The sequence below is a fragment of the Poecilia formosa genome, unplaced genomic scaffold (genome assembly GCF_000485575.1).
Source record: "Poecilia formosa unplaced genomic scaffold, Poecilia_formosa-5.1.2 Scaffold30, whole genome shotgun sequence".
NCBI classification, from domain to species: domain Eukaryota; kingdom Metazoa; phylum Chordata; class Actinopteri; order Cyprinodontiformes; family Poeciliidae; genus Poecilia; species Poecilia formosa.
Genome location: NW_006799969.1, coordinates 1,636,789 through 1,654,581, shown reverse-complemented (window position 1 = coordinate 1,654,581; position 17,793 = coordinate 1,636,789). Strand labels below are relative to the sequence as shown.

Sequence of the window (17,793 nt, the reverse complement as noted above, 5' to 3'; positions counted from 1 at the left end):
AAGAGTGGTGCGTTAGTTTTGGTGAGCCGTTGGGACGGAACGGAAAGCGGGAAACCCGTGGGTGGCAGAAACCCTCACCGTTGTGAAGTGAGTAGAAAGCAAAGCCCTGGCTCTATAGTGCCAGCAGGAGATGGCTGCCAGCACCGAGCTGGCAAAGTCGGCTACCTGGTCGTCTCCCATCAGCACATCGTCCTTGCAACTCTCCCCTTCCTCCTCCTCCTGCTCCTCCTCCTCCTCTATTGCCTTCTCCTGCTCCAGCCCCACCTCTCTTTCTCTGGGTGAAGAGTCACTGTCAGCTGCATTTAGCTGCTCCAGAGAGTTGCTCAGATCCTCCACACACGGCCTCTCACCCCGGGGCTCGCCTAGACAGGAGGTCAGTGTGCTGACACTAGCAGCTGGCTGCAGGGAGCTCCTATCCCCCAGCAGTGTGCCTTCACTGTCTGCATGCTGTAGTGTGAAGTCATAGACATGTGTTTTGTTATTGCAAGGCTTGTGATAAAGCCATCTTATGACTGCAAGGCTGTAAATAGCAAGATGTGCTGTCTATCAGCAGCGGGTGTGATGCTGTGTGATTTCTGCAGGCTAAGAAAAGAAAGTGTGCTCTGGAAGGATTGGATTTTTCATTTGCAGTTAAGAACATTTTTCCAGCAACAAAACTATTTCTGCTAAAATTCCATATTTGTGATGTAAAAAAAAAAAAAAAAAAAAAAAAATCAGATTATTATAAGTAACTTACATGTTTAACATGACAAACTCAACTGACAACACACAAAACTGAAGAAAATGTGATTTTAAAAAGCAGCAATAAACTTGTTGCTTAAATATGCACAGCTTTGTTTCATGCACCATTTTGATGCAGTTCAAAATTGTTATCCAGTAAACATCAATTACAGCGAATCTGATTAACCTAAAATGAAATTCTGTTGCCCTGGCAGGATTTTTCCATACATCTGCATCCTTTAGAGACGGAAACAAAGTCTGTGGATAGATTGCAGATGGATTACATTTCATCTCCCATCAGGATTAAGTAAAAGAAAAACCCACAGTATCTTTACATTATGGATGATCTCAATAAATTGTTGAAAAGAAAAGATGGAAACCGGCCAGGGAGGCAAACAAGAGGCAGGAAGCAGCGCTGATGGAGCTGCAGGACTGTTTGGCTGTACAGATAATAAACAAGGGTTCCCCAGAGCTTGATGCCGTTTCACTGCAAGTGAAACATTCTCCTGCAAGGTTTCAAAGGATTTTAGTGAGATCTGGAAGCTTTCTGTGGTCCAGGTAGAAGACAATTTTCTTAAATTTTTTTTTAATTTACAGTGTGGTTGTTGGGATCTCCAGTCTTACTGAGCTGTTTCAGTTTCATCTAATTTAGAGAAACAAATTGTTGATCACCATCTTCACTCTGCACTGGTGTACATTGATTGCTGTGGATGTTTATGCATCCTTCTCCAGACTCATACCTTTTAAATAAGATGCTTTGGAGCAGACTTGCCTTAAGAATGTGAATATAACTAATGCCACTCTTGGACAGATCTTTTTTTTTTTTTTTGTCAATTTATCTGACTTGCTATAGGTAGAAGACTGATGAAGACTGAATGGTAAACCTGAATTAAAAGTGCTTCAACTTGGTGCTACTTTGCAGTTGTGCATACTTCTGCAGCAAGATTAGTGCATCCTTTTAATATTTTTTAAGAATTTTCTCCCTTTTTACAGGTGTTTCAATTAAATACTATAGGATACATGTGAGATTGAAAGTAGAACAAGTTTTGAAACAAAACTTTTTCTAGGTTTCATTTGTTTATATTTCAAAAAGCCTTGTACTTTAACAGGGCATGTTCACTTTTTATATCAACTGTAGGAGTTAAGGTTGAGTAACCTCAGCAAAGTGCATTGTTACTTATTGAAATAGTTTTCCAAGACTTACTAAAAAAATCCAGTTGTTTGGATTACCTTAACTTACCTTCAAAACAGCTGCAGAGTGAACAAAGATTGAGGCGAAGCCACCGAGAGAGAAAACAAACAAGAATGTCAATAACAGTCAGATATCATGTTCAGTAACATCCTGAATTTCAAATGCATTTAGGGGTAAGGAGACAATCTCTGCTTCCACATCCAGGCAGCTGTTAGTCTGCCTCAGACTCAAGGGAGATCCTGTGATTAGGTAAATGCCAATAAGTAGCATCTTGCTCTCCAAGGCTTTAACTGGACATGATGCAATTTGTCAGGAAGTGATGAACCACTCCCTTACTCAGATGAGAAGGTTTGACATGAAAGTGGCTTGTTCATTACATCGTCTGGAGAAATTGAGCGAGAGAGAGAGAGAGAGAGACCGGGTAACAGGAATACAGATGTTCTCTGCTCTAATGACCAATCAATGAAACAGGAAGACACAGATCTGACGGGCGGGGCCCAGATAGAGTACCGAACAGAGCTTTGGAGTGACAAAAGGCCTCGACCGAAGCAGCATATAATTAACTTCATTATGGGTGAGGTGGAGTGGGAGTGAGTATGCGTGCCCATTGAACTGTTGTCCAGGTGTCTTTGAAGGAGAACAAAGCAGAAGTTCAATGGAGACGTGAACAGCAGCTCTTATCCAACAAAATGACCTTGGTGGCAGAGAGCTGATGTATAACTGGACTGCAGCCACAACGCAATTCAAACTAAAGCAGTGTTTGTGAATATGGCTGCCAAAATCCTAGTGAACGTTTACAGAAATGAAAGAAAAACACAAAAATGTACCCACCGTTGGTGCTCTTTATGATTTCTTTAACTGGTTCTGAAAGAATAAATAAATACATTTGCACATAAAAAAAAAAGTTTCCATATTATCATTGCACAGTTATTTTTTCTGTGTGATGTACTGGATAGACAGCGGACATAAATATACCAGATCTTCTCCTCCCATTCCGTACTCCGCGATGGAAGCTATCACTCTGGAAGCACTCTGCTTTCATCCTCCTCTCCGGACTACGCTGACACTTCCCAGAATCTGAGAAACGGAAGGAGACGTCATTACACTCATAGCTGCAATTACAAAAAGCAATTTTCTACACATGGATGAGCTGGTTATAAGCCAAGACATCTTGGAAAATTAATAAGCATTCCATATTCTTCACAGAACATGGGCAGCCACTCTCTTTTTTTATTGGCTGCATCTGTGGTTGCTTTGGCAAAGGTTAAACGATCCCTGACTTAAGCAGAGATGCTCCATTAGCAACACTTACAGTTGCAGTTGTCCACACTGGCGTCTTTTGCCTTCAAATACAGAAGGGACAAGTTAAAGACTCTTCTGACGTCGCTGGGAAAGAAATGTGTGGAAGGACGACGTTTACCTTCTGTGGCAAGATGGTGTTGTGATTCTCAAGAATGAGCCTCTTAATGTGATGAGCCCACAGACGTTTCTCTTCCACAGACTTTGCCTGAAGACACGGACGGAAATCCCACATTAGAAAATAATTATCTTTCACACAACCGAGACCCATTCGACAAACCTGCTGTTAATACAATCACTCATTGCAGCACAAAATCTTATTCTCTTTTATAATGCGTTTACAAGGTTGGTGCTTAGTTATTTGATTTGGCTGATGAAATAATATTTAAGCACATAACTGTTATATTAAAGTTCTATTTATGTGGTCCCACAGCATAACAGATATTCTACCATACTTCACAGTGGTCATAAAGTGCTTTTCAGCATACTGTCAGTTTCCAGAACCTCCATTGTTACAGCAGAGGGTTGCCAGAGTTTAGCAAACTCCACATTTACGATCCTTTTCGTTGAGCGTTGGACATTTCATTTTGCAGTCAGTTTTAAATGATGGAGATTAAAAGAAAAAGAACATTTCTCAAGGTGTTTTTCTTTCTACTTCAGAAATATAAAAGTGAAACAACACAGTACTAGAACTCACTTCATATCCTGCAGTGTATTAAAGGGCAATTTTACTGTCAAGCATGTGGACAAATTTTGATCTTTTATTGCTACGATGATCTCAAGTATGACAAATGCTAGATTAAATACATATCTTCTGTCATAATTTGTGATCAGTGAAGCCTTCATTATACAAAATCCCCCACAGCTGAAAAAACCCCCCCAGGAATTTAAATAATTTGTTCAGCATCTAAACTAAATTTAGTTCAGCAGCCTTTGGTTCAATCAATAATACGTTTATTTACAGATATTCTGATACTTATCATTGAGAAAAATCAAAAAACAAAGCCTGAAAACTCAAGGTTTTCGTTTACACATTTCATATTCATCCAGTCATTAAAATGTTTATAATACAATTTCATACTTTTCAAGACAGCGTATGAACTCCACATACACAGATAGCATCCAATGGTTGTTATGGAGACTATGCTTGCTCAAATTTTATTGCAACTGTAACAAAAGATTAATTAACATTAAGGTCGTTTTTGGTAGAAGAACCATTGTACCATCTGAAATGTTGTCTTGGGTACACTTGTAAAGCATTCATCCAAATACAAATTTAATTTAATTGCAAACAGAAAACGTAAAAAGCGCTTTAGTTGGTTGCTTTAGTGACTGCAACACGTTATCCATCTCTACAGATCTGTGCAGCTGGCGATCGTTTTTAACTTGATCTGAAAAAGCTCCAAAGAGTTTTTCTTGTTTTTGGAGAAATCAAGGATGTTAAAGACTTCAAGTGTCCCTTAAATATCCAACACTATCAGCATTGCATGGGCTCTCAGTTTTCAAACTCTGTATTAGGTCTCATTATTCTGTTGCAAATTAAGTTGTCTGAGGAAGGCAAATTATACATTGGAACATGTTTATAGATGATGCTGCCACTGTGAAGTGGAAAAACAGCTTCCTTTTTTTTTTTTACCCCACCCTACTGGGGGCACAGCAGTAGTTATTTTTCATGAACTTCATGGTTATGCACTATTTTGTGTTGATTTATTTCAGAAAGTTCCATTAAAAAAAAAAAACAAAGCAATAACTACATTTTGTAGAGTTATCCTGACAAAATGTGAAAAGTTTCAGGAGGTATGAATACTTTTTCAAGGCTACAATTCCAGATGAGCAGAATGTATTATTCTATAAATGTCACGAATCATTAGAAATGATAAATATTGCATACCGGCATTAAAAAACAACAACAACAATCTTCCACATTTCACAGTTTAAAAAGAAATGGACTAAATGTTTGCTGCAGTTACCTGAACTGTATGGGGTTGCTTAGGACGCTTGAAATGGATCACACTGAAGAGGAGGGGATCCTTGGCGCTGTCGAGCAGCATCAGGGTGGAACACTGTGACAAGAAATTATATTCGTTTGGTTTGTATCAATTCTATTCACGCGTTTTCTCACTTATCACGTTAAAAATTCATCAGAAGTCGTACCGAGATGTGGATCTTGTAGACGTAATGTTCCCCTCTTTTCTTGGTAATGAGGAGCATCTTTTCGAACAAGAAGAGCGTCCGGGTGTTCTTCGCCCTCAGAACAGGAAAGGTGCCCTCTAGCACCAGCTCCCCGCAGGTGGTCAGGTCGGCACCCTTCCAGTTGATCAGCAGGGATTGTATCTCCTAATGTGAGAAAACAAAACTTTACATGAAGAAAATCTTAGCCAAGCAAGAAAGACATTATATGCAATTTTCATGTCTGCCACATGTAAAGCTAAAGCACCACTTGTGCAAAAAAATTATATATATTAAAATGCATAAAAAAATAAGCAAAATCTCAGACTTTCCCTTTTGTTGCATTTGAGCTTCACTGGATTTTCTAACCTGCACTCTGACGGCGTGCTCATGTTTCCTCTTCATGTCGTTAATGTACCAGGCCACTCCGGTCATGGTGTCGATCGCCTCTTTAATAACCCCATAGCCTTCTTCATCTGGGTCATAGTGCTTGGCAATTTCCTTTAAGGGAAGTCAAAGTTATTACAACCTCAGAGAATGTCCTAAACAATTACTGCTGAGATCTTTATTTTATTTTTTTACTTTTCGTTTGAGCAAATGGCTATTTCACACTTTTGCATAAAGTGGTTTAAAAGAAAATTGTTCTAATCCTGATGCACAAATATAAAATAAAAAAGAAAATCAGTGAGGAAGTGTTTTACCTGCAGAAGTAGGTGATACTTCAGGATTCTCTGAACTGGCTTCAGAAGGTAAGAACCCAAAGGGAGAGAGCGTTTCAGAGCGGCCTGCCGATCCCTGAAGAACTTTGCTAAAGTTTTATTCCTCATGCATTCAGTCAATGTTGCTACTGAGCTGCAAACACCAAGGAATAGCACTCATAATCTCATTGAAGAATGAAAGAAAAATACTTTTTCAAAAGCTGAGGATACTTACTTGGGATAATTGTTGCAATATTTGGTGTAGATTTCAAAATATTCACTCTGGAGGAAACACAAATCAGGCATAAATGTATTTCGTTGAGGAATTTAATATAGTTTTTTAGTTGTGAGAAGGTTTTCCTCACCTTATTAACAAAGCAGTGAGCAATAGCCACAGGGTCGTTCTCACACATGTCCAAACATTGCAGCAGTTCACTGAAATACATCAGTTAAAAAAATGTAAAGCTTAGAACTCAAGCAGGAACACCAGAACAGTAATATTTTATATCAATATTTTGGGTTGACTTAAGTTTAAATGTAAGATACTGTCCCAGAATTACTGCCGTAAAATAAATAAAAAACGATAAAAAACTAAGGTAAAAACAAAGTAAAAATTTTGACAAGTTTGGATGAGGCAAAGTATAAGAATAAAACCCATCTTAAATATTCCCTCTGTTCCTGTCTCTGCTCTTCAGGTCCAAAATCATTTGCTGCCACTTTATAGCACTGTAAAATTTCACCTTCCTTTTATTAAGTCAACATGGCTCATCCCCCATCAAATCTTTCTTGTTTTAAAAAAACTCAGAGCACTAACTTTTCACAATGTGTTGTAATCATGTTATATGCAAAGAAATACCCAGCAAAATGTGCATTGGTGAATGTGATGATATTATACCATACAATTAGGGAAATAGCCAGCAGGTGGCAGTATATGCTTTTCAGAGAGCTGCAGATGCACTTGTTTGCGCTGGCATTTACAATAAGAAGTGTGCTGCTGTTGACGTTTGTTACGTAAACAATGTTATTTGTTCATGCAGACAGATAGTTTAAGGATTAGTGCAACAAAGACGCCATTCTTGGGTAAAACACGTTTACAGTTTCATAAAAGTCAAGTGTTTGTCAAGAACACCTAAAACGTACGGCTGACTCCCGGAGGACAACTTGTACCCTACACTATATTGAACATAGCACTGCACACACACAGAACCCTGGCTTCCCTTTGGCTAGCCTCCTACACACAAACTCTGCTGCAACACTAAAGCAAATACAGAGCCTGTATTCACCTGCTGAGTATTTCTTAATAGAAACAGATGGAACTACATTTAATCTTCCTTATTTGAAGTCCCTGGCAATCTTAAAAGAAAGGCTCATCCCTTTAAGGAAAGAAGGGTGTTAATGTGTTTTGGCAGCAGAACTCATTAAGCAATAGACACAAAATGATGAAACTTAAAGCCAGCTGCAACAAGACTTTCAGTGGTTTCACACGTTTACCAGTCTTTCCTGTGGTGAAAGTCAATCAGATTGCTTCACAACAACAAGCTATGAGTTGAAATAAAAAAATAAAAATAAAAAAAACAAGCATCCTCTGATGCATAATCTATTTGTAGCCTGCCATCCTCCTTGTTCACGTAATCTGCACAGGAATGTAACATCAACAATGATTTCCAGTCTCCTATTCTCCATCACGAGTCAAAAAAATATTTACTTAAGAATAATATGTGACCGTTCATACTGTTATAGTTTTCCCATTTTTTATCTACTTTTCCACATCAAACCAAATTCTTGTTTTTATTCTTAATATTGGGGAGGATGATTCATTACCTGTTGAACTCATAGATGTCCTCTATATTTCCGAATAAGGCCATCACTTGCTCGTGCCCGATGGGGAGATTTCTCAAATCGATAATGTGTGCCAAATAGTCCTGAGGAAAAGGGAAAGAATGAGTAATGATTTAAACCCAGTGGTGAAATATTTCACACATGCGTTTTCAGATTCCTACCAGCGGAGGCAGCAGGTAGCTACTGACACGGATGTTTTTCTACAGGCAGAGCAGGTCCAAGGTTGCATGGGGCTCTAAGCAGATTTTAGGTCACAGCAACACCTGGTTTTACAGTACACATGCTGTGCATTTAAGACAGCATATCTAGAGGGTCAATAAGGAATTAACTAAGCTGACTGACAATCACACAAGTCAGTTTCCGTTGTATATTAACAGACAGAGCCTGTGAGATTCAGATATAGAAGGTGGAAGCTGTAAATAAATTGAGAATGGTTTATTTTTCTGACTTACCTTCTCAATCATGATTACAAAAATATCAAGTAAAATATTCTGTCCATTTTTGGCAAATTTTTCACTTCTTTTGAATAAATTTAAATGTTACAATCATTTAGATTAGTTAAAAAAATACTTATATAAATCAGGTATTTTGAAAGCAATGGCTTGGCAATTCTTAATAAAGATTACACAAATGAACTAAACAAGTTCAGAAGGTTCTCGATCAATTCGGCATTTTTCCAGTAAGCACTTCCATTTCGTACTCAGAAACAAACTAAAATTTTCATGAATTATGAAAACAAATAACATTACAAATAATCAAGTGGCGGGTATAGTGTAATTAACTTTCTGTGACCTTTGTACCCTACTCTTTGTTCAGGACACTAGACTTTTATAACGAATGAAGATCAATGCCCAAAACAAAGTGACCGTAAATAACTTCCTGGTTCCTGCTCGTTGACATTCACTTCACTTCCTTACAGTAAGAATGCGCTTCAATGACAGAAAATTGCTGTAAAAGATTGATTGTCAAAGAAGATCTTAAACATAATCCAAACCTGTACAAACTGGTGAATTTTACACACAAAACTTAATTTTATGTTACAAATAGTCATTTATAAAACGAGAAACCCACAATTTATTTGATAGTTTTTTGTTGTTTATACAATTTCATTTACTTAAATTCTTTATGTAAAAAAAATAATATTTAAGAATGTTTGATGTTTATACTTTGTGAAAAACTGGGATTTTTATTTGTAAAAGTTGCTACAAAATACACTGATTTACTAACTTTATCCACAATGGTATGAAATGATGAAGGAACAAAATGAGCAACATCTTTTCTGAGATACAGTATTCTGACCACCAGGCCTTAATTGGGGTCTTAGTTTGCTTATGCCTTGGGCCAGCTCAGTAAACATGAAGCTCATCTTATCTAGCCGTTTCAGTTTTGGAGATAATTTCACTAAGATTAAAAAAAAAATAGTAGTGCTTAGGTTTCCTAAAGAAACATTATTTGAACAAAAAGCTTAAAATAATTTCTATTAATCTAAAGCATAATATTGTAATTGGAAGGTGAAGCTCTGCTCCTGTCTCAAGTCTTTTTCTACCAGTAAAAGATTTTCCACCATGACTTTCCTGTACTTCGTTCAATTTTTCTTCCCTTCAACTCTGACCAGCTTCTCTGCTCCTGCTGGAGTGAACCATCCTCACAGCATGGTGCTGCCACCACCAAGTGATGTGATCATAGTAATGTGTAGTGTTAGTTTTTTGTTGTTTTTTTTGCCACATAGTGTTTTGCAAGTAGGATAAAATGTTGAATTTTGTTCTTATATGGTCAGATCACCTTACTCTGCATGTTTGTTTAGTCTCTAATGTTACCTAAACCTCTGAGACTCCTAAAGATTTATTCAGTGCACTAGAGAAGACATATTGAGCAACAAGAAGGCAGAATTTCAGCACAGGCTACTTTCCTTAAATGAAACCCATCTCCCTCTGGACCTCCAGAGTTTATTAAAAGTAGATAAAAATAACAAAAAATGCCATGGACATAGCATGCCAACATCTGTGATTTCCCCCACCTCATCGTATTTGGTTAATGGCACACCAAGTGGCATGCAAACATCACCAAAAAAGGTAAAGAAGTGGGCTAAAAAGGAGCCTAAACAAATATGCAACAGCTCAATAAAGAATGCACAAGTAAACACCTTGAACACACAAGCAGCCTCCTGGATAGAGAGCTGCAAAACACATCTACAGCTTACAGGCAATGAATTACTGAATGAGCTGCAGCAAAAGGTCTCTAATATACATATAAAAAAGGTAAATCCACCACAAATGTGACCTTTGGCATACCATGAGATTTAAAGTTTCGTATCGTCTGGTGCTACAAGCTGTTCTTTATTATAGAACAGGGACGGCTGGTTTGGGGGCTGTAACACTGATATGGGTAATATAAATCATCGTTTAAGAGTGTAAGTGAAAAAAAGAGCAGCCAAGTATTTCCACACACACACCAGCAGCCAGAATGATTGCTCTGGGTGTGTTCTGTCCAGTTGTTGGGGACGTATTCCAGCGTGTGGAATCAGCTGGGGTCAACCAGCTGCCTTTCAAATCTGGATCCCACGGACGCAGCTGAGACCGAGCCTGATAAGGTGGATCTCACAGACACATCAATATGTCAAACAGCTGCTCATGACTTCAGTGTCAGTATTTGGCTTCCTAAACAACAACAAAAAAGACACACACACACATACACACACACACACACAAAGCCAAACTGAGAGGAAACATTTCCACATGTCTCTGTCAGATCTAAGGTTCGGTGTGAAATTAGCTGCATGGAATCAAAATGATTGAAGCCAGGCTGTAATCATAAAAGGACAGAGGCTTCATTTGTGCCCAGTCGTGTTCCCACACTAGCCTATGGAAATCCCAACTGCACTCGTTTCATCTGTGTTATTTCTTCAGCTGGTGGATAGATGGGGGTGTTTGTGTTGGCCGGGGCAGCCGGAGAGTTCAGGCGAGGCAGGAGTTTGCAGCGGGGGCCTGTATGACCAAGACCAGGCCAAGCTGCTGCTGCTGCTGCTGTCAGCTAAAATAGTTACAAATCCTAGAAGTGTCTGTCAGGAGCGAGCCATTACTCAAACTTGATCTAGGGCAGTGCATGCTCTCTGAGCAAATGTTAGACGCCAGCACCGTCTGAGACAAGGTGAGGAGGGGTGCTGGCTCTTTTACTGCCATTCAGTCTCAGAAATGCCTCACATGTTAAAGCCATTACCATCTTCAGACTTTGTAATGATCCCAAAAAGAAAAGAGTAAAGACCGATGGAAAAGGAGTTTTCTTTTCTGGAAGCAATTGCCAGTGACTATGAAAGTAGAAAATGTGATAATTGAGTTGTAAGATCATCACCACCCCATTTTTTTTTTTACTCTTCTCATTTTTCAAAGGAGATTTTTACAATCTCAAAGCACATAAACCTAGCCGCTGGTGATGTCTGCACTAGGAACCCCCCATTTCAGTCGAAATATGAGCGCTCGATCTATAAACCCAGGCTGCACAGGCTGTAAACTTTCACTGCACTGTAAATACACAGTGTTTATGCAACAAAGCCAGTCCAGATCATGAACTGCTCGTCAGCTTTCATCTTTATAAACAAGAAAACCTGTAAGCAAAGAGAGAGCAACAACCAGATGTCTGGCATGCATTTTTGTCCACTGGCTGATCTATTTAGAAAGAGGGAAAATCATATTGGGGCTTTGAATGAGGAAGAAAAATCCAACAGAGGGTTCCAAAACACTTTTAATTCACAAACAGCTGCCTGGAACACAGGAGACATTATTCCCCTTCCAAGAGACTGAGTGGAAGCTCTCTGCACCGGTGTCTGGCTTTTCAAATTCAATATATTACTTCTAATGAGGACTGCAGACATTATGCCACAGTCGAGTGCCAACGTGGGTCAAATACACACAAAATACATACTATTGGCAGCAATATAAAATGATGGCTCAACATGAATACAATCTCCCGTTAAAGTTCTCACACCACTTTATTGGAATTATAGATAACAGACTATAATTATCAAATTTTAGCAAATTCATTCATAGTTTTCAACATAAAGAAACTTGGGGACATATGTGCTCTGCTTCATCCTTCAATAACATCCAGTGCAGCTTTCAGAAGTCACCTTGTTGCAGTAAATTAGACATCACCTTCACCTCAGCATAAAACAAGTTATTCTACAAGTATGAAGGCCTCAGAGGTTTGTTGAAGGACATTAGTGACCAAATGGCGTCATGAAGAACAAAAAAAAAAAAACACACACCAGGCATCTCTAGAATAAAGCAGAGGTTAAAAATCTATATCTTAAATTTTTAGAATATCATGAAGCACTATACAATTTATCATCTGAAAACAATAAGTGTGACACACCTACTGAGAAATAGCCACCCAGTTAAACTGACAGGAAGAAGAAGGGGCAAGGAGATTAACACTACATGCAGAACATGAATCCAGAGCTCAGGTGGGAAAATCTGCTGGCAGGACAACTGATGACCATTCACAAATCTGGGAAAGGAAGGAAGAAAAGCCATTGCAAAAATAAAGTCTCAAGTCCTGCAGGGAACACGATGAACGGAAAAGCTGTTGTTGGGTAAAAGCAAAATTTAACTGAGGTTAAATCTTAAACTCTATACGTGGTAGGAAACTAACGCTGGAAGTCACCATGAACACACCGTTCCCACTGGTGGTAGCAACAATACGCTGTGGGATGCTTTTTTTTAAGCGACCAAGTTGGTTAGAAATGATGGAAAGATGGATGGACCTTAAAAAAAAAAAAAAAAAAGGTAAATCCTGGAAGGAAATGTGTTAGAACCTACAAAAGCAAGACCTGGCATAAAATAGTATGACACACATTAAGTTTGAGTATAAACCTACCTCCACTATGCTGCTAAGGTCTGTGACGTACATGCGTTCCGTCTCAATAATCTCCATGACAACACGGTCCACATAGGTAAGCTTTGGGTTGGGCGCCATAGTGTCTGTGACAACAGGCGAAGCGGTCATGTGAAGGAATTTACCCCTCGCCAGTCTGCTGGCAGAGGCGTTGTTGTTCCTCTGGTTGTTGATCACACAGGCCTCCAGATGCCGCCGCCAGCCGCCACCAGAACTTTTGAGGTGAGGACTCTGACTTCCAGCCTGCCCGTTGGTGCCTTGTGTTGGGCTCAGTTCCAGGTCTATGTGTTCCTTGCTTGGTAGGGGAGTTGTGATAGAGGACGGAAGTGCTGCCGTACTTCCAAAAAGGCTTTGACTATCAGCGGACGAACCAGAGGACAAGGTGGACACCAGGCTCACGGGACGTTCGCCCTCTCCGTCCAGTGGCTCCACGCATATCTGGCTGAGGTAGTCTGGGCCAAAATCTATGTTATCCTTGACATGGTCGCTGGTGGAAAGGGGCGATGACAACTGAGAAGATTCTGGGAACAACACAAAATGTAGGTGTCAATATCTGAGAAAGGTAAACAGGAAAAAAAAAAAACACTGGAAGTAGAGAAAGGTGCAAGATTTGATCACATTTACAGCATCTTCTGTAATGCCATTCCTGGTTAAGAGGTCTACAACAAGCTCTATGATGTCAGTGTTTTCTACATTATTTTACTCCTGTAGCATTTTGTACTCTAGTAGTTTTTCGTCGTTTCTTAAATGACATTTTTGGGCGTGAAACAAGGATGTTAACCTGCATACTGCAGTGCGAAATACTAAAGGACTAAAACGTATGCCTTGGGAATGTTTAGTCAAATTGGCGAAGGAGCAAATTGACTCATAGTTGACTTCAATAGACACCTGGACGGCTGATTATGCTATTGTGTTTTATCCATTTGAACTTTCATCCAACGTCTATTATACTCTTACCCTGGAAGTGGAAATGTTGGCAGTCATTTGGAAATCTGTGAGTTAAGATACAGATCTACATTTTCTAGGTTACTAATAGAGGCGCCAATGTTTACGTTTACAGATGCAAACTGTGCTAACATGCTACTACACTTTTGTCTTTGTTTTAAATGTGCAGTGACTGCTTCCACTGTGGGAAGTAGTGAGCGCTAATATCAGGAAGGTTGGAGAATTAAAAATTTGTTTAAAAATCTGAGTAACCAAAATTAGCATCAGCAAGTCAAAGATTTGCAAAAACCATAGATTGGAGGTTGCCCACAAATATCTGATCACTGCATCTTTAATGCTAATGTCATTGAGCCTCAATAAAATGTTGCATTGCTCAAGCTGCATTCAGATACCCAAGATAATAACAAAATATCAAATATATGCCAGTTGTTTACATTCTGAAAACATTGATATTTCAGACTCTGCAAAAGACAGCCAAGAGCTCTGCCTGTCTACTCCCAGGCTGAAACAAGGAGCTGTATTTTACAGTATTTTACAGTAAAAGAGCTGCCACAAATCATTACTGACATGGCCTAATTGCAACACTGAACAGTCGATGGAAAACTCAACCATTTCCTCTTGTTCTCCAGACTACTGAAGGTTGAAGCTTGGATAAACAGAGCATGGGAAGCTGATGAGAGTTTAAAAAAAATACAGGGGTAAGGAGACAGAGTGTTGTTTATATGTTTTATAGAACTATGTCTGAATTTAAGAGAAATTTAATCCATATTGTGTTTCACTCCCTTCCTGTCCAGATGGGGACTTTTCCTTAGAAGCATTTCCTAAATATGTGAAATAATACCAGTGTGAGAATGGAGCACTGAGCAGCCACTGTGCAGAGAGCTGCACTTCCTTAAAGGCCAAAAAAGGCCAATACCATTCTACCAAGTTAAAGAAGTGGAGCTTTGTCTGTTCATTTAGGTTCAGCCTAATAAATAAAAATCTATGTCGCACAAACCATCATTAAGCTAATCAGCGAAATGAGGATAATGCCTTGCAGATGTTTTTTTTTTTTTTTTACAATTTTACTCCACGCGATCGCTGACAAGTTTTCAGCATCAATCCAATCCTCAATTGTATGTCTTTGGGTCAACCAGCCACAACTGTCACTTTATATTGTGAAAAAATAAACCGGTTTGATATCTGGAGTTCACCTCTGTGCATAGAACTTCAAATATTTTTTTTGTATTTAGCTTCAAAGACAGGAAAGTGGCTACAGCAGTTTAATGTGTACCTTACATGAGAACACTAACTTTCTTTTTCTTCATGCAGATTCACACACTTCCACCCCTTGGCATCCCTAATCTTTTCCATGAGTCAGTCAGTATTGAGCTCATGTTGTTCACAGTGGAGTACTTGATCCGCAGTCCACACCAAAGCTTCCCAGCAGCAGAGTTCCCATGAACAACCTCTCTGGGAGAAACGGCCGAGTTGGCAAGCAGACGTCGACCACTAGAGAAGGCCGTTTACGCTCTGTGACAAATCACATGACTCGTGGTGTAAAGGGAGTATACCGACATGAGTTAAAACAATGCATCTGCTTCTATTGATGCGTTTGGGTTTGAGTCTGCCATGTGAAAACTGCTTCCTCTTTCCATGGCTTCCTCCCACCCAATGTTCCTCTCGAATAAAGCTGCAAACACGGCCAAGTAGAAAGCAGTCAGAGGAACAGAACATCCCAAGTTTAAAGCCTGTATTTATACACTCAGATACCATTCAAAAGAATAACTGCGTCACTTTTGCATGACCAGAGTTACAATGCATGTCAAGCATTGCGGTAAAGGTGCAAACACACTCACGACGTATCTATAGCCAGAGCACACTCTTGAATTAAGGACAAGGTTGACCTCTGCAGCGGCTTTGATTGACCACTTCAGATACAGGCTCCACAGGCAGGAATTATCTACAGCTGATACCACACAGACCGCACGTTTTGTGGTGGACCAAGAGCTGCCCATGTGAAAACAAGCTGCGCAAAGGAATGCAAATGACCTGGTTATCTTGGAAGAGCTGAATGCCTGGTTCTGTGCAAAGCAGTGCAAGGCGTTTCCAGCCTGCTTGTTGTTTTGAAAAAAAAAAAAAGGAAGAAAGAAAAAAAAAAAGATGAGGTCATTTACAAAGCCCTCTCCATCCCCTGTGGCTTCCTCTATGTCAGGATTTTTCTTTACACTTTTAAACAATAAACAATAGAGGGGATAAACTAACTCCACACACTGGAAAGTATCTGTCTTTATTTGCTTGGTACAACTCACATGTGGAGACATTTATTACTAATCTCTGAGGGATCTGTACACAGAGTGGCAAAGAGCATTCCTGTTACTGTGCCACCTTGCTGCAAGATGTGAAGAGCAGGGTACTGTGTGGGTCCAACCAAAGCCCTGACATACTCACAAAATTGCAACCATGTTGTATTTTTGCACAGTTCTTTATTTTGCTGATACTAATCTGAAAGACAACATATCCAACTGTGATTCTGTGCTCCAGTATCTTTGCTTTCTTTTGTTAGGTTGATTGTTTTTGGAGCCTTTTTGATATAAACAGACCTTGGAGCAACAAATTAACCCACAGTCATTTTGTTAAATGTTGAGATAAAAATAAAGCAATATTTTTTTTAATTAATAAATATTTAACTACAAATTACACTGATGTGAAAGTATCACTTTTAAGGCAAGAATGGCAATCATTTTTCTACAAACAGCAGGAAAACCAACCATTCATTCATAATTGTATTTTCAGCTTAATTAGATATTAGATATAACAGTCAATAAATTATTTTAGAAGTTGTATGGATGTAAATAGTTCTGATTTAAGAAATGCACTCCTCCTGGTCAAAAACCACCAATCAGAGCAAGGAGGAGGGTCTTAGTGCTGTCAATCAAATACATGTAAGTGCTGCTAAACAATTTACCGTTCCAGATAAACAGTTTATCTGCCATCATCGGTGGATAAACTAGCTTGAGAATGGGGGAAACAACATAGTGGCAGTTTCAACTAATAAGTAAAACACTTATTTTTTTTTCATAAAAGTTACATACTTTTAGGTATTTATGTGTAAATGTGTACAAAAATATCTACTTAAATATTTACATGTACACATAGTGCATGTGTTAAGACCAACGTAAGACGCTGGATAGGTTGTGTAGTGGAGGACAAAAGGATGGCAGGACATAGTCACACAGGACACTCGCAACAGGACTGGATGGAGACAGAAGAGTCATGGCGTGAACCTCATATAGACAACCTCATATAGGGGTAGTATTAAATACATTTCTAATTCTTTTACAAAAAAAATTGATTTTTACTAAAGCTTAATATAGAAGAAAGATGGGGGAGAGAGGATGGTAATTACATGGTCATGCCACTGTATAACTGTTAGCCGAGTCAAGGCCAAAGGGATTGTACAGCAGTTAGATAACATTCTACTGATCAACTTTTTTCAAACCTTAAGACCTTAAGCCATCAGTGCTGAAAAACCAACTATTTTTAGAAGGATGATAGTTAAAATTCCTGAAAAACTCCTCCAACCTCTCATTGTAATTCTTGAAATTCTCTTTGTTCACTGCCAGAGTATGTTTAAAATTTACAGATAAAGGTATGTGAAGAATGGAGCACACACACACACACACACACACACACACACACACACACACACACACACCTATTTTGGACTTTTAGATCTCCATAGCAACATATTTGAATTCCTCTGCAGCTATAGAACTACTAATCAATTATGTTATTTTAAAATATTACTTATAACCTGAAATGGTTCTTTTGTACTCCTGTCATCTAGTGATGCTGAGATGAGCTTCACCAGGACAAAGCAGGTACAAAATGGGTCTTTTTTTTCCATAACTAAGAGCAAAGGGCTGAGTGATTAATCAGTCTAGACCTAGTAATGTTAGGTCTTCACTTACTTTCCTTTCAGACTGTTAACAGCACAGACATTTCATAAATATGTCTGACTCTAACACCATAGTCATATGCATACCAAGCAAAGTCTTA

The 17,793-nt window shown here is 39.0% G+C and overlaps 1 protein-coding gene and 1 long non-coding RNA gene across 6 annotated transcripts in view; one reads left to right on the top strand and one right to left on the bottom strand.

Annotated features, from left to right (window-relative positions):
* LOC103136090 (pleckstrin homology domain-containing family G member 3-like) overlaps positions 1-17,793 on the bottom strand; it is a 38,030-nt gene that overhangs the window by 5,695 nt on the left and 14,542 nt on the right. For 3 of the 5 annotated variants that reach the window (XM_007549195.2, XM_007549196.2, XM_007549193.2), the window contains exons 3-16: positions 12,790-13,328; positions 7,900-8,000; positions 6,444-6,513; positions 6,314-6,360; positions 6,082-6,232; positions 5,750-5,881; positions 5,366-5,548; positions 5,182-5,274; positions 3,333-3,419; positions 3,225-3,255; positions 2,888-2,989; positions 2,744-2,776; positions 1,961-1,971; positions 79-447 (exon numbers count right to left, since the gene is read on the bottom strand). In XM_007549195.2, the coding sequence (XP_007549257.1) occupies positions 79-447; positions 1,961-1,971; positions 2,744-2,776; positions 2,888-2,989; positions 3,225-3,255; positions 3,333-3,419; positions 5,182-5,274; positions 5,366-5,548; positions 5,750-5,881; positions 6,082-6,232; positions 6,314-6,360; positions 6,444-6,513; positions 7,900-8,000; positions 12,790-13,328 (1,949 nt within the window). The remainder of the gene's footprint in view (positions 1-78; positions 448-1,960; positions 1,972-2,743; positions 2,777-2,887; positions 2,990-3,224; positions 3,256-3,332; positions 3,420-5,181; positions 5,275-5,365; positions 5,549-5,749; positions 5,882-6,081; positions 6,233-6,313; positions 6,361-6,443; positions 6,514-7,899; positions 8,001-12,789; positions 13,329-17,793) is intronic. The other 2 variants (XM_007549194.2, XM_007549198.2) reach the window with 2 other exon arrangements.
* On the top strand, positions 13,258-15,930 carry LOC107835911 (uncharacterized). The gene is made up of 3 exons (XR_001661755.1): positions 13,258-13,346; positions 14,211-14,450; positions 15,064-15,930. It is a non-coding gene; the product is annotated as an uncharacterized LOC107835911 (long non-coding RNA).